The sequence below is a fragment of the Chaetura pelagica genome, unplaced genomic scaffold (genome assembly GCF_000747805.2).
Source record: "Chaetura pelagica isolate M959 unplaced genomic scaffold, ChaPel_1.0 scaffold401, whole genome shotgun sequence".
In the NCBI taxonomy this organism is placed as follows: Eukaryota; Metazoa; Chordata; class Aves; order Apodiformes; family Apodidae; genus Chaetura; species Chaetura pelagica.
The window spans coordinates 1,397,470-1,411,904 of NW_009952259.1; the positions used below are offsets into that span (position 1 = coordinate 1,397,470).

At 41.7% G+C, this 14,435-nt stretch overlaps 1 protein-coding gene across 1 annotated transcript in view; it reads left to right on the forward strand.

Annotated features, from left to right (window-relative positions):
* The window catches only part of ANO1 (anoctamin 1, calcium activated chloride channel), a 45,758-nt gene extending 31,873 nt beyond the window's left edge, over positions 1 to 13,885 (forward strand). The window contains 12 exon segments of the mRNA XM_010007426.1: positions 23 to 97; positions 1,422 to 1,623; positions 2,361 to 2,406; positions 2,408 to 2,467; positions 3,084 to 3,141; positions 3,734 to 3,834; positions 4,281 to 4,426; positions 5,811 to 5,963; positions 8,126 to 8,178; positions 9,832 to 10,016; positions 12,004 to 12,109; positions 13,403 to 13,885. Of these exon segments, the coding sequence (XP_010005728.1) occupies positions 23 to 97; positions 1,422 to 1,623; positions 2,361 to 2,406; positions 2,408 to 2,467; positions 3,084 to 3,141; positions 3,734 to 3,834; positions 4,281 to 4,426; positions 5,811 to 5,963; positions 8,126 to 8,178; positions 9,832 to 10,016; positions 12,004 to 12,109; positions 13,403 to 13,663 (1,446 nt within the window). The 3' untranslated portion in view covers positions 13,664 to 13,885.
* The last annotated feature ends 550 nt before the right edge of the window (positions 13,886 to 14,435 follow it).

Below are 14,435 nucleotides of genomic sequence, written 5' to 3' on the forward strand. Positions count from 1 at the left end.
TTTTTCTCTCCCTGAATTTTAGACAGATAAAGAGAAACTGACATGGAAGGATCGTTTTCCAGCCTATTTAACCAATTTTGTTGGCATTATCTTCATGGTAAGCATCACCAGCAAAACCTGAAATATATGTCAGTGAGTCATTGTGTGGAAGAGAAGTGATGGAAGTGTTAGTGAAGCCATGACAGACTTTATCAGGTTGATCTGGTTCAGAGTGGCTTTTCCCTAATGAAAAAAATCAAGCATTGTATTGTTTTATAATCTAAAATCTTTTCAAGAGCTTGAATTTCTACTTTGTCATCTCTTCCCAGTAAAGAAATATGAATAACTCAATAGGCTAGGGGAAAAATTAGGGCACAGAAATGGAAATTGCCATGAGCATTGATGGGATGAAAGTTAAAAAGTATGAGAAAGTCCTCTCAGAAAGTAGTCAGAAAGTAGAAAATGGCCTTGCTCTTAAACCAGACTGTTTCAAAAGAAATGGTGTGGTCAGTTGCAATCCTGATTGCAAGAGTTTTTAATAAATCAGTCAAATTACAGGTTATACCATGCGACAGGAGAATTGCAAGCAGGGAGCTTAATTCAAGAAAAAGGTAAAATAATGATGAGAAGAGCCTTTTTCTGTTTGCTGATAAAGCATCAGCATTTAAAGCTGGTTTTGAAGGAAGTAATAATAATCCAAGACATGGAACAGATGGGCAGATAGACAAAAAAAGTTTAAGCCCTTTCCAAAGGTAGAATACACCAGACTAAGTTCATATGGGGGGGAAATAGGGATTCTGTTTTGGAGTTGGTTTTTTTTAATGTATTTTTGTATTCAAAGAATGGAAATCTGGTCTTCTGAGCTGAAGAACTGGTACCTTAGGAGAATCACATTTTTAAATGATGCCACTATTGAAGCAGTACAAAACTTAGGAAGATTTTGTGCACCTTGATGTTGTCAGGAAATGTGTTGATTTAATCAGATTTAATTTCAGTTTAGGATCATGACAGCATAACAAGCCTGAGTAGGATATTTGAAGGCTTGTGTGTGAACTCAGGCTGAAATACTCCTCTCTGCTTCAACCCTGCCTTTCTTTTATAGTAAAACAAATACCATGCATAAATGCTGGTGCTGTTGGGGCAGAAAGGAAACCTATTAATACTTTTAATATAAGCAAGTAGTTTACATTTAAGTGCCTTTTAAAAATCCTTTTGCATGTGATTGTAGCATGATTGTATCAATTTTCTCATGTGATGATTGATTTATGAGCAAAAGAGGATCTTTCCCCACGGTTCACCTGAGTGATTTGAAGCCTTAATGCAGAATGGGGTGGACTGTGGATGTGGCCCAGAGATCCCATTTTTAAGGTCATTGCTAAGTCCCAAACAAAGTATTTTAAAGTGAAATCTTCCCTCAGAGGCTGTGCTGTCCTTGCTTGCAGGTTGGGCTGACGTTCGCTATCGTGTTTGGAGTCATCATCTACAGGATCTCGACTGCAGCAGCACTGGCAATCAGCTCCACTCCCTCGGGCCGCTCAAATGTCAGGGTCACTGTCACTGCCACTGCTGTCATTATCAATTTGGTTGTCATCATCATCCTGGATGAAGTCTATGGCTGCATTGCAAGGTGGCTGACTCAGATTGGTAGGTGTACAACCTCCTCTGGCACGTGCCAGAGCCATTTGGAAGGAGAGAACCCCACTTACTGGTTTTTATGATGAACTTCTAAGTGGTGAACAAGCCCAGGAGACTCAAATGTGCAGCTAAAGGTCTAAGCAGCTCCTTACAAATACAAGGGCACACGTGGAATCAGCTTTATTTTAAAAGCTTTCCTTTAGCAGTGGCAGCACCAGTCACTAATCTGGTTACAAGGGATGAGGGTACAGCAGAAATTCCTCGACTTAATCTTGAACTTGATTTCTTCTGTATCACACAATTACTATTTTTGTTTTCTGCCATTTTTTATTTGGCAGGACATGCCAAGAAATACAACACTGAGTGCAAAAAAATACTGCGGAAAAAAAAATAAAATTCATAATTTCCAAAAAGCATCAGTGACAAAAGGTCCAGAAACCTTTTCAGATAATTTTTTCTTGCCCATCTGTAAATGATTATTGTGGAGATCAGCCAGATGTGGAATGAAATTGGAATTACTCTTGTAACACATCTGAATGGTGGGATTCTCAGATTGACCACTGCCCTCAGTGAGGCCCTATTTCTTTAATATATATCTATATTGCTATAAATGTAATAGAATCATAGAATACCTAGGGGGTTTTTGTTTAAAAGATGGCTGATATTTTCCATAGTCGACATCAATAAGAGGTTGAAGTATTACAGTAATTTCTCAGCATTTCTTACCCATATCCTGTTGGTTCCAGAGGTGCCAAAAACTGACAAGAACTTTGAAGAGAATCTGATTTTAAAACCTGCTGAAGTTTGTCAATGCCTACACACCCATTTTCTACGTCGCCTTCTTCAAAGGCCGGTGAGTAAAGCAAAAGGCTGCTCAGGGTTTCAGCCTGTTGCTTACCTGACAGCTGTAACTAAGCTTAGACCATAGTTAGATGATGAAGTAAATTTCATTTGAAAACTCCTCAATATTGACCCAAAAACTCTGCAGCCCCACGGGATGAAGCAGGGACCTGATACTCTGCTGGTTCAAATTTGTTAAAGCCGTTTTGTTAGGATAACTATGTTCAGATACAATCCCCCATCAGCCTATTCACCATGGTCTATCTACTACTCTTAACTTTAATCACAGCAAGTATCATCTCTCTTCTTGCAAAAAAGCACTAGGCTGAAAGGAATACTCCGTGTGGCACCTTCTGGCTAGTGCAGCAGAGATGAGGAATATCTTGGAGGATTCCTGCCAAGATGTGCCTATAACATTGTTGGACCCACAACTTGCAGTTTTACTGAGTTATTTACCTTGCTCTTTAAAACTAAAGAAAAGATAATTATTCTCTTCTGCTTTTTCAAGGCTAAACAGTAAGTGGTCTTACTCCATGGCTTCAGTTTTACCTAAATAACTTCAGGAATCAGATATAAGAAGTATAAAGTATATATATGTTAAGTGTATAATTTCATCCTTTGTGCCCTAGATTTGTTGGACGTCCAGGAGACTACGTCTACATTTTCCATTCTTTCCGAATGGAAGAGGTAATTGCATTTTACCCTGTCAGTGATCACACTGGCTGGGAGCACCATCTGCCCCTGCCAGATGTTGTCCCCAACATCCACTTATTGTCTTGAGTCCACAACACAAGAAAGACATGGAGCTCTTGGAGCAAGTCCAGAGGAGGCCACAAAGATGATCCAAAGGCTGGAGCAGCCAGCTGGAGACAGGGTGGGAGAGTTTTGGATTCTTAGCCAGAATAGAAGGCTCTGAAGAGACCACAGAGCACTTTACAGTGCCAGAAGGGGCTGCAGAAAAGCTGGGGAGGGACTTTTTACAAGGGCATGGAGTGACAGGATGAAGGGGAACACTAAAGGGAGGGTACATTTAGATGAGATATTATCAATAATTTTTTTTCCTGTGAGGCTGATGAGACAGAGGAAGAAGTTGCCCAGAGAAGCTGTGGCTGCCCCCTCCCTGGAAATGTTCAAGGCCAGATTGGATGGGACTTTGAGCAACATGGGCTGGTGGGAGGTGTCCCTGCCCATGCAGATGATTTTTAAGGTCCCTACCAACCCAAACCATTCTTTGGTTCTACAATTCTGTTCTGACTGGTGTTTCCTCTGTCCATCCTAGTGTGCTCCAGGTGGTTGCCTAATGGAGTTGTGTATCCAGCTCAGTATTATCATGTTGGGCAAGCAGCTGATCCAGAACAATTTATTTGAGATTGGCATCCCGTAAGTAGCTGCTTTTCTTTGGTCTTTGTAACCACGTGGGTTTTAGGTTGCAACACACTGTGTATCCACTGCCCCTCGGCATGAACACAGCTTGTTGGCTTCCTGCAAGAGTTTTGCAGCAAACCTGTGTTAGCTGTGTGTTGCAAATGCCTGCATCCTTGCTGTAACTGCAGCCAGCAATGCAGATGGCTTTGAAAAGTGTTAGGCCATCTTTTGCTTTCCTACTGGGTAGCAGGAGCTGTAATAATTAACATGCTATTTAATTATAACCGTGTTTCAGTACCTGTATTTGCTTCTCCCTGATACTTTTGGCTATTGTGGCTTTTGCACAGTTTTTGTAAAAAATAGGTATGGAGCTTGTTGTGACTGTTAATAAGGAATACCTGAAAAAGCCAGGCACTGTGACTGGAGTGGCAGGTGAACTGAATCATTTCCATGTGTCCCAGGAAAATGAAGAAATTTATACGCTACTTGAAATTAAAGCGTCGACGATCTCTGGACCATGAAGAGCACCTGAAGAAAAAGCAGCGTTATGAAGTGGACTATAACCTAGAGCCTTTTGCTGGACTTACCCCTGAATATATGGAAATGAGTGAGTGAGGTGGAAAGAAGGCATTTAAAACCATAATTACTCTGATTGGGATGGTGGGCTGAGGTTTTGAACTGTCAATTCAGTGGAGTTGAGGCATAACTTGACTATTGAAGTGTGCAGTCTCATGTTTCAGCCAACCACTGGCTGCTTCAGGGATGAATTGTGCTCTCTGCTGTTCATCAGCCCTTATTTTACCACTATATTTTAGGTATTTTCTTTCCAGGCAGGTGCCACGTTGCTGTCAGGTTTCAAATGTGAATGATTAAGTGGCATAAACTTGAGATTGTGAGGCTGGGTTTTCATCAGTTGCACCTGACATTGGAAATAAATTGCTTAATTCACATTTGATAATTTCCTCTGTGTATTCTCACACCAGATCATATCTGTTTTCTGAAATCTGGACTAAATCTTCAGAGAGAGAGATGTGCCAGCTTCTAGATAGACCAGGTTGTAGTGGACAGATCACATACATTCATTTTTTCCAAATCATATGTTATGTTGAGTGAGTTACATGGAATTTAAGCACTGGATAGCAGCTCTACATGGCTGCGGCTGTACAGCTACATTTCTTTTCCTACTTTCAGTCTTGGAAAGGCTTAGAACTGTTCAACGTGATGCTGTTCGCTACAGGACAAGGCATTACTGAAGAATTTGTCTTAGAAGGGCAACTTTATTTAGTATTGTGAGGAGTGACGAGGCAAAAATAGTGGTAAAGGACAATGAAATGCCCTAATGCCCAAATGGGCTTGTTCAGCAAATGCAGAGGCCAATTAGAATATCTGATGCACTTGATGTTCAGAGCAGTCAAAACTGATTGAAATTTAATGGTACAAAATACAAGGTTGTGCTGTCAGTTCCTAAAATTAAGAAAAGATGCAGTTACTGAGATCAGCATTTGGCAGTAACAGAAGATGAGAAAGATGGGACAAGAACAGGGCCAGGTGAGCATGACATCAGTGTAATGTCCTTATCAAACAGAAGCAAAGATGATCACAGAGAATCAGCTGTGTCCTTTTCAAAGCCCACAAGTTTCTATCCTTCAGAAGGGGAAGCTTGTAGTGGGATTAGTGGCAGGTTTATGTAGAGCTAACACAGTCACTGCCACAATCCTACCCCACAAGATCACTCCTGTGCCAGCCTCCCCCATGGCAGAATTGGTTTAGGAGCTTCCCCATCCTTCTGGCTTCTCTGCCTTCCTTTTGCCAGAGGAGCAACTGGGCCTTCCATGTCCCAGTGGAGCAGCAGTCAAGTGAACTGTGCCTGGCATGGGAAATGTGATTTATGCTCCCAGCACTGCATTCTGGTTAGAATTTGGGGGGAAGGCACTGCCTGCCCTCGATCAGCACTGCCCACAGCCCCTGACATGGTTGCTTTTTCTTTTCAGTCATTCAGTTTGGGTTTGTAACTTTGTTTGTCGCGTCCTTCCCGCTGGCGCCTCTGTTCGCTTTGTTGAACAACATCATTGAAATCCGTCTGGATGCCAAGAAATTTGTTACTGAGCTGAGGAGACCAGTAGCAGTCAGAGCAAAAGATATAGGTAAGTGCACAGGGCTGTTGTTATTCTTCTTTGTTTATCCCTGGACTGATGGCAGGACATTGTTATGCTGAGTTCGTTTCATTAACAGGAAGATATTTATAGGAAAATTCAAAACATTAGGCTGTGGCTTAACTGTGAACTGTCATAACTTATGGAGCCTTTACTTTTAAAATAGGAAGGCCAGCATTTTAAAGTCAGATAAATATTTTATTAAGTAAATAATATCACTTTTCAAATCAAAATGATCAATACAACAGCGAAATATCCCGCATGGTTCTGCACACTAACAGCTCTTCTTGGCAATGCAGTTTTCTTGCAGAAGCAAAAATTTCTGCATTTAATAACTCTGGACTGGGCTGGAGAAATACACTTGGGAATAAGAGGAGACTCAAAAGTCTGTGGGTAAATGTATCCCCTTTGTTCCGACTCAGCGGGAACGTCGGAGGCTTGAAAGCTGGAACTGGACTCTGTGGTTGTCCAGTGACAGCAGAGCTGTCCTCTCCTTACCACAGGGGCTGACAGCTATGGGTGTACGTGCTGAGGAAGCTGTTTCTCCCAAATGTTGGTTACTTAACAAGTAAAAAGGACATTAAAATAATTGTCCATATTACAGAGCCAGTCAGGAGGAGCAGGGAAGTTTATGATCTGTTCCCAAACTCCGTGTCCATGGAAGCAGAGTTTTTCCTTAGGCTCAACCTTGTGCCTTAGGATCACCCCAGAGTTGAAGAACACCCCGTGTTTTGTCATGCTACTGCCTTGACCACAATGTTGCTTTTGGGGTGTTTTGTGCCTGGCTCATCTGATGCTGCAGGCTTAAGGTTGCTGCTGGAAAGGATAAGGTAGGGGGTTGTTGGCTTTTTTGGTTGTGTTTTTGGTTTTTGGAGCTTCTTGGTTTTGTTTTTGAGATGGTGTTAATTGCAATTTATTGCTGTTCAGTCCCATTCTTGTTGGGTGAAAGGACCCCAGTTCTTTCAGAGCTACCCCAAATTCAGAGACTGCAAGGTGGCCCCAGACAAACCAGACCAAGTTCTTAGGGCAGGCATCAGCAGAATCAGGAAAGGCAGAAGGTCCCACCTGCTAAAGGCAGCAAGCAGAGATCCATTCCTCCTTCCCCTGATCCTATAGTATCTATTCCTGAAGTTCAGTTCTGTGCTGTGCCTCAGCTGGCTTGTGTGTGCTGGCACAGAAAACCAAAGCTATATTAGATAAGAGTTAGTTCCCAAGCAATGGCTTCAGCCAGGTTGGAGGAATCTTCCAGGGATGTTACACTGTGCAAAGCCTTCTACATCTGCCTTCCTCTCCAGACCCAGGCTCATCAGGGCTGTAACCACATGGATTTGGAAGCAGCCTTGGATTTTTTCCATCAAGACTGGATCTTCCAGTTTGAGTACTTCAACTAAGGAGAAATTTCCAAGCTGTCACTAATGACCAGGAGACTGTTAGAGGGCCAGGCATGAGGATTCACAGTCACATACCAGCAATTTATGTAGACTTCAGAGAAGCATTTCCATGAGGAGTGAGATCTGGAGATGGGGACTTCAAGAATCATCCTCAGACTAAATCCAGAGGGGTTAAACCTAAGTCAATTTGCTTGTTAATACACAAAGTCCATGCTGAGGAAACCTGTATCTATATGGTTCCCAAATGCAAATGGAAACATCCCATCAAGTGGCTCCACTGGAGCTTTGCTTTCTGGAAACTGAGGTAGGATGATTAGTGATGAGAAGGTGTTGAAACAGATTCAGGTACTTAAAACTGGTAGAGTGGTACATTCTACACAACATGTGTGGAGGATCCAGCTCCATATCTGTAGCTTTCTTTTTTCTCCTCAAGCATTTGAGAAGTTTGAATGAAATTCCATGATGTTCTTCTTTTCTACCTATGCCAGCATTCCACTGGCTCACATTTGCCCTCCTCTTCCTCAAAGCAGCTTTTAGCTTAGATTCTAAAAAATAAATAAATAAAAGGTGCTTTGGAAGACAGAGTTGGGCTCCCTTTGCTTAGAGGTCATGAAATTAATCTCTTATGTTCTGGGTTTTTTTTATTTCAATATGACTCTAGTTCAGTCCAGCCATAAGTGCACCTAGCACTGTTAACTAAAAATGTAATTGATCTAATTTTAATGACTGCAACAGCATTTACATATTTGTCTCCTTCCTTAGGCATCTGGTATAATATCCTCAGAGGTATTGGAAAACTTGCTGTCATCATAAATGTAAGTAATTCAACATGAATACAATTTTGATTCAACAGGCTGGCTTTTCCATTCTGCTCTGTTAGTTTTATTGCAGCATAAATCCCTTAAAATCAAGTGAAAGTATGTGATTTAGAAATGTTCTGAGATTTTAGAGAACCAGATGGAGTGTTTATTTTAAAGTTGTGAGAGTAGTAGCAACAATATAAAATAAGAAGTAGTTGTTGCAGCTTTTTTCCAGGATGGTTTCATAAAACAGTTTTGCCCTTCAAGCAAGACCACAGCTGCTTGCTTTGGTCCTTTTGAAATGCTGCCACTAAGGTGTTGTATTTTTTAATTTCAGGGCTAAAACTATTTAGGGTCAGAATTCACTGGATGTGAATTCTGTGTTGAAAACCTGGCCTCAAACTGTGTTGCTCTCACACAGACACCTCTGAAAAATCCATGAAAAGATTTTTTTGTTCACCTCCACAGTGAACATCCCAGTCCTTAGACAATTATAGCACACCTTAATAAATCCATTTATGTACTAATCTAATATTCTGTGACTAGACATCCACACTGGTGATCTTCACTGCATCCCAGCTGGATGAGATGGAAAATAAATCTGATTGACAAGCTGGAAACATGTTTATAGTGCAGCAAAACAGGGGCCATGTAGAACTGATGGCCAAGTGCCTGTGGGCCCTCTTGGGTTCTTTCACCATTATCCAGACTGGAAATCCCTTCACTTTGCCCCAGCTGTCTCTTGTGCTATTGCCAAACCATTTTTTTGGTTATTTGCTGTGCTGCCCTAGTTTGTCTTTACCATTTCTCCTCTTTTCCTTTGGAAACAATGTCTCTGTTTCTTTCCTCTTTTCTTCGATGTAGTCTCTCTGCATCATAATCAGTGTTGTTTTTCCCTCACTGATCTATGCACTACCCCTCTTTATCATGAAATAAGTAAAACATTTTGTACTGTGTTTGTTCCCCATGTACATGAGATTTATACCCGTGAGAATGTTTCATAATAATGATAAATGAGAAAGGCTGAAGTTAGGAAGAACGCAGCTGAATTGGCTGTCTTGCATTTTCTCTGTGATGTTTTTAGAAAGCCTCTTTAAATAAGCAAATAAAATGCAATTTCTGTGACCACAAAAATAAAACTGGGCTTAGTCTGCTCATCCTTTCATCTTGGAGTTGAGATTCTCTTAATTCTCCATGCACAGTGAATGGCCTTTTGCAATGCAAAGGGAATTTGCAGAGTCGATTCACTGTTGGTTGTTTGCAGAACAGAAGAGTGCTTGGAAGTCCATCAGTTGGACCTTAGACAATGCCCCAGGGACAAGCTGGGGATGGGGGAGCAGCACCATGTTTTGCTTTCCTCTGGTGCTGGGGGGGGGTGGGGTACAGCTGCTGCACTCTCTGGGGAGTTCAAGTGGTGACCCACATAGATATCTCATTTGGCATGGGACTTGTCCATCTGATATTCTGCAGCTCGGAAGAGTTGCAATAATACTCCCTGTTCCAGCAGTGAATACTCTATTTCTAGGGCCCTGTGGGCTGCAGTCTCCCCCCACCCCTTGTTTTCTGAGGCAGTCCCTGAGTCGGGCAAGTCATTTGGGCAGGACTTAACTTGAGGATATGATTGACTGAACCTGAGGATTGTGCTCACTCTTTGCTCTTGTGGCTTAGGCATTTGTGATCTCATTCACATCCGACTTCATTCCACGCCTCGTGTACCTGTACATGTACAGTGAGAATGGCACCATGCATGGCTTCGTCAACCATACCCTGTCCTCTTTTAATGTCAGCGATTTTCAAGCAGGAACAGCTCCAAACGACCCCCTGGATCTTGGCTACGAGGTTCAGATATGCAGGTACTTTCTTGAACAACACCTAATTTTAAGTATTGTCACAGCTGACTAAGAATGGGGCAATTTTTTACATTCCTGGGGCAGGTCCCTTGTATTTTCACTACCTTTTTAGCTCCTTGGTAGCTTTTTATATCGGGTGGATCCATTGCCTTGAACGTCTCAGCTTCCATATTAAGCAACCACATTGCTTGGATGTGGAGCTTCTTTTGGAAAATGGAGATTAGAATTGTTAAATGCAGTGTCTGTCTGTGCAAAGGTTTTTATTGTTATCTCAGAGTCATAGAATGGTTTGGGCTGGAAGGGACTTTAAAGACCATCTAGTTCCAACCCCCCTGCATGGGCAGGGACACCTCCCACCAGCCCAGGCTGCTCCACCCCATCCACCCTGCCCTTCAACACTGCCAGGGATGGGGCAGCCACAGGTTCCCTGGGCAACCTGGGCCAATGTCTCACCACCCTCACACTAAAGAATTTCTTCCTAATTATTACATGTTTCCTTTGTCAGGAAAGGAGATGATCAACAGCACAATGATGCTTTAAGGGAACAAAATGTTCCTCTGCTGTCCTGTCGTTGCATCCCATGCTATTGATACAATGCCCATCACTTCACAGTACACCTCTTTTTTGACCAGTTTCTTTAGCAGTTCCTGATTAAACTAACAGCATCCTTATCTGCACTGGAACTTAAGACCCACTGAAAGTGCCATTGCACAGGAAGCCTTCATGCCTGTAACTATTTCTATATATCATTTGCATTTTTAAAGGAAAATGATGGTTGCATATTTGAGCTTATGAAGCAATCTAGGTCAGTGCTGAAGTCCCAGGCTTCCTTAGATATGTATCAGCTTCAAAACAAATATTTTGACACTTAGAATTGGGGACCAAAGCCAAATATAACAGGAAAAGCTTTCAGAGCAGCAGAACTGAAAAGGGGGGGCAATGGAGGTAAGAAGGGGAAGAGGAGAACCAGGAGGGAAGAGACATTCCAGGGGAGAAAAAGAGAGATTGTTTTGATATACATACTAAAATATTACACCAACTGACCAGGGAAAAAACAACCCTTTTAAACTGCATTATAATAATAATAATAATTATTATTATTATTATTTAATTGATATTTATAAATTTGAATAGTGCAAGTTAATCTGCTGAAATGACTGCTAAACAGAAAGTCACTCTGAGATTACAGAAAAAAAGCAGCCAAAATTACATCTATTTTAGCTTTGCTTGCTCCTACTTTCTCCTGGTTTCCTTCTGGTGATCTCTGGGCACCAGATAAAGGAGGTTGGCAAACGTGGTTTTAGCAAAGAACTTCCAGAATGGAAGTGTTGATCCAATGAAAAAATACCAGGCTTATTTGCTTTCTTCTTCCCATCCCAACACATCTTCCAGGAATTTTTAAATCATTTGAAAATATGCAGCCCTAAGTCTGTCAAAACACTGAGAGGATGCTGTGCTTTTAAATGCAATGTATTTTTCCTTCTCTAATTTCTAACGAGCTGTTGTTGATTAGCTCATAGGTTTTCTGTAGGCCACAGCTAAGGGAAAATCTCACCTCTCTCTGTAGGGCAAAATTTAGCTCTGACCTTCTGCTAATCATGAACAAGGAGAACATCACATTGCACAAAACACTATGGATCTGAGATCAGTATTTTTGTCTTTAAAATGAGTCTGAAAAACATACTTTTAAAATCCAATCTTCAAAGAAACTAAATCACCTGAGCTATGTAGCTGGCTCCATCTTTATGCAGAATTGAAATTATTGGTACTACTCAGGGGGTGCTGAGATGGAAGACCTTGAATTTTGAGTAAAACTCAAAGGCTTGTGGGAGGCTTTCAGCTATGTCTTGTTTCTGAGAGGTCAAAACCACCTTGTGCTGTAATAGTGAACTTGCTTTTAGATGGTTGGTTTGTCTGTTTGGTGTTAATTCCTCAGGGTGCTAAAATTCCCCAGGGTCATTGCTGATAATCATTGAGTCTTGTTTTGCAGATACAAAGATTATCGAGAACCCCCCTGGTCTGAAAACAAATATGACATTTCAAAGGATTTCTGGGCTGTCCTAGCAGCAAGATTAGCATTTGTGATAGTTTTCCAGGTAGGTTTTACTGCAGGCATTTTTTATATGAGAAAGAAAAAGAGTTCTTGTATTTCTTCAGCCACATATGTTAAACCACCTTTGGAAAAAAAGGTATTAGGCCAAAGTAAATACCTTCTTTCTCAGCTGTTCCATGGAAGAGTGAAGAAATTTGCCCATTCTCATTCACCCTTTTCCTCCCACCCACCCAGGACCAGATACATCCCCAGTGGAAAAATTTATCCCCAGGGATTCCCTGAATGAATTTGATTTGATGCAGAAGCAACTTAATGACTTTAGTGAGCAGCAAAGCACAAGGCTGATACCAGTGAGGTCCCACCAGTTGCTCCAGTAGGACATCGACAAATCCACAGTACAGATTTCATCCTAACTCATTTCTAGACCTGGCAAAGAAATGAAATTCCCCAAATTTTCCAGTTAAGAGTTTATCCCATATCTGAACAAGAAGGCAAAATCTTATGATTTTTCACTAATTGACATGATTTGGCCACAAGAGTGAGGCTGGTTGTTACAACATAAATTATTGAAGTCTGCGTTATCTTACCAGCTTGTTCCAGCTCATTTCAAAACTGTTATTGCTTTCTCTCTTTCTCTTTCTCTTTCTCTTTCTCTCTCTTTCTCTTTCTCTTTCTCTTTCTCTCTTTCTCTTTCTCTTTCTCTTTCTCTTTCTCTTTCTCTTTCTCTTTCTCTTTCTCTTTCTCTTTCTCTTTCTCTTTCTCTTTCTCTTTCTCTTTCTCTTTCTCTTTCTCTTTCTCTTTCTCTTTCTCTTTCTCTTTCTCTTTCTCTTTCTCTTTCTCTTTCTCTTTCTCTTTCTCTTTCTCTTTCTCTTTCTCTTTCTCTTTCTCTTTCTCTTCCTCTTCCTCTTACAAAGTATGTACCCTTCTGTGGAAGACCTCCCTTTTAAAATCAGGTTTTTAAATCAGAAACACTCCATTGGAGTGTGTTTCTACCAGCTTTCATCAGTTTCCCTCCTGCTGTTTGCTTCTGCCTTCCTGATGTAAGGCTCGGAATGAGCAATGGCAACATTTCCTTTGGATTTCTAAGTGGCTGTGACAGTATTTGTACATAAACCAGGGAGCTCTGTGCCTGCCATTTTTCTCTACTTCTAGCAGGAACAAGAAGTTGAGGTGAATTTGGCTCAGGATCAGGCCTGTGACATGAAGCTGTTGAGCCCAACTCAAAACACTGTCCTTTCTTCATCCTTCTTTCCTAAGGGCACCAAAAATGGCTCCTTCTCCTCTAGTCCTCCTTCCATTCGACCTTGCTGACATTTTCTCACAATTTCATTTTCAGAACTTGGTCATGTTTATGAGTGACTTTGTTGACTGGATTATCCCAGACATTCCCAAGGACATTAGTCAGCAGATTCATAAAGAGAAAGTTCTCATGGTGGAGGTCTTCATGAGAGAAGAGCAAGGGAAGCTGCAAATGCTGGAAACCTGGAAAGACAAGGACAAGAAGAAAGGTGAAAACTGTAACAATCACAGCCCCAGACTCTCCAGGAGCCGCAGTGGGAGCTTGTCCTCCTGCCATTCCTATCCTCTTGATGTATAGATGAGGAAGGAGCTGAGGACATCAGGGCATTCCACTGACACACAAGCCATGGCGTCAAGGGCAGGACTCGATGAATGGACAACCTGGTGCATGTTGAAGGATGTGCTGCCATTTTGCTCCCATCTTTGTGAGAAATGCTCTTCTTGCAAACATGGAGGACCACGTTCTAGTTCTGATAATGTTGGGTTTTTTTCTTTTGCACAAGCAGCAATGCAGGGAATTTTTGTATTTCATCAATAGAGAACACGATTGACATCGAGTGCGTTCAGAAATGCAGGTACTTAGTACGTCTTGATAGAGATATTCTCTGAGCATTTGACCTTTTAGCCTATCCATTAACTATGTAAAGGTAAATTTTAAGGAATAATAATACTACTAAGTTGAAATGTTTTTGGAACCCCAGGCTTTGAAGGTCCTTGGGATAACTCCATCAAGTATATGCAAAATCAGCTTTAGCGTGTGCTCGAGTGTTCCTGTAGGCAGGAGAGAAACCACCCGAGCCTACGTGACTGATGTGCTTCCCAAGGTGTGAACCTGCAGGTCTGGCACAAGCAGAGCTCCCACTCAGTTGGAGACTCCACCAGGTGTGTGGGACACTAGTGGCAATTTGCTGTGTACCCCAGACCTTCCCCGGGGCACTGCTCTCTTCAGAAACATCAGGCTAGTCCATCAGGAAAAGTTGGTGGGTTTTTGTTTTTTAAATCAAAGAACGACTGATGTGGAGGAAGCTACCTCAGTGCCCCAGGCTGCACCAGCCATGTTTGAGCAGTCC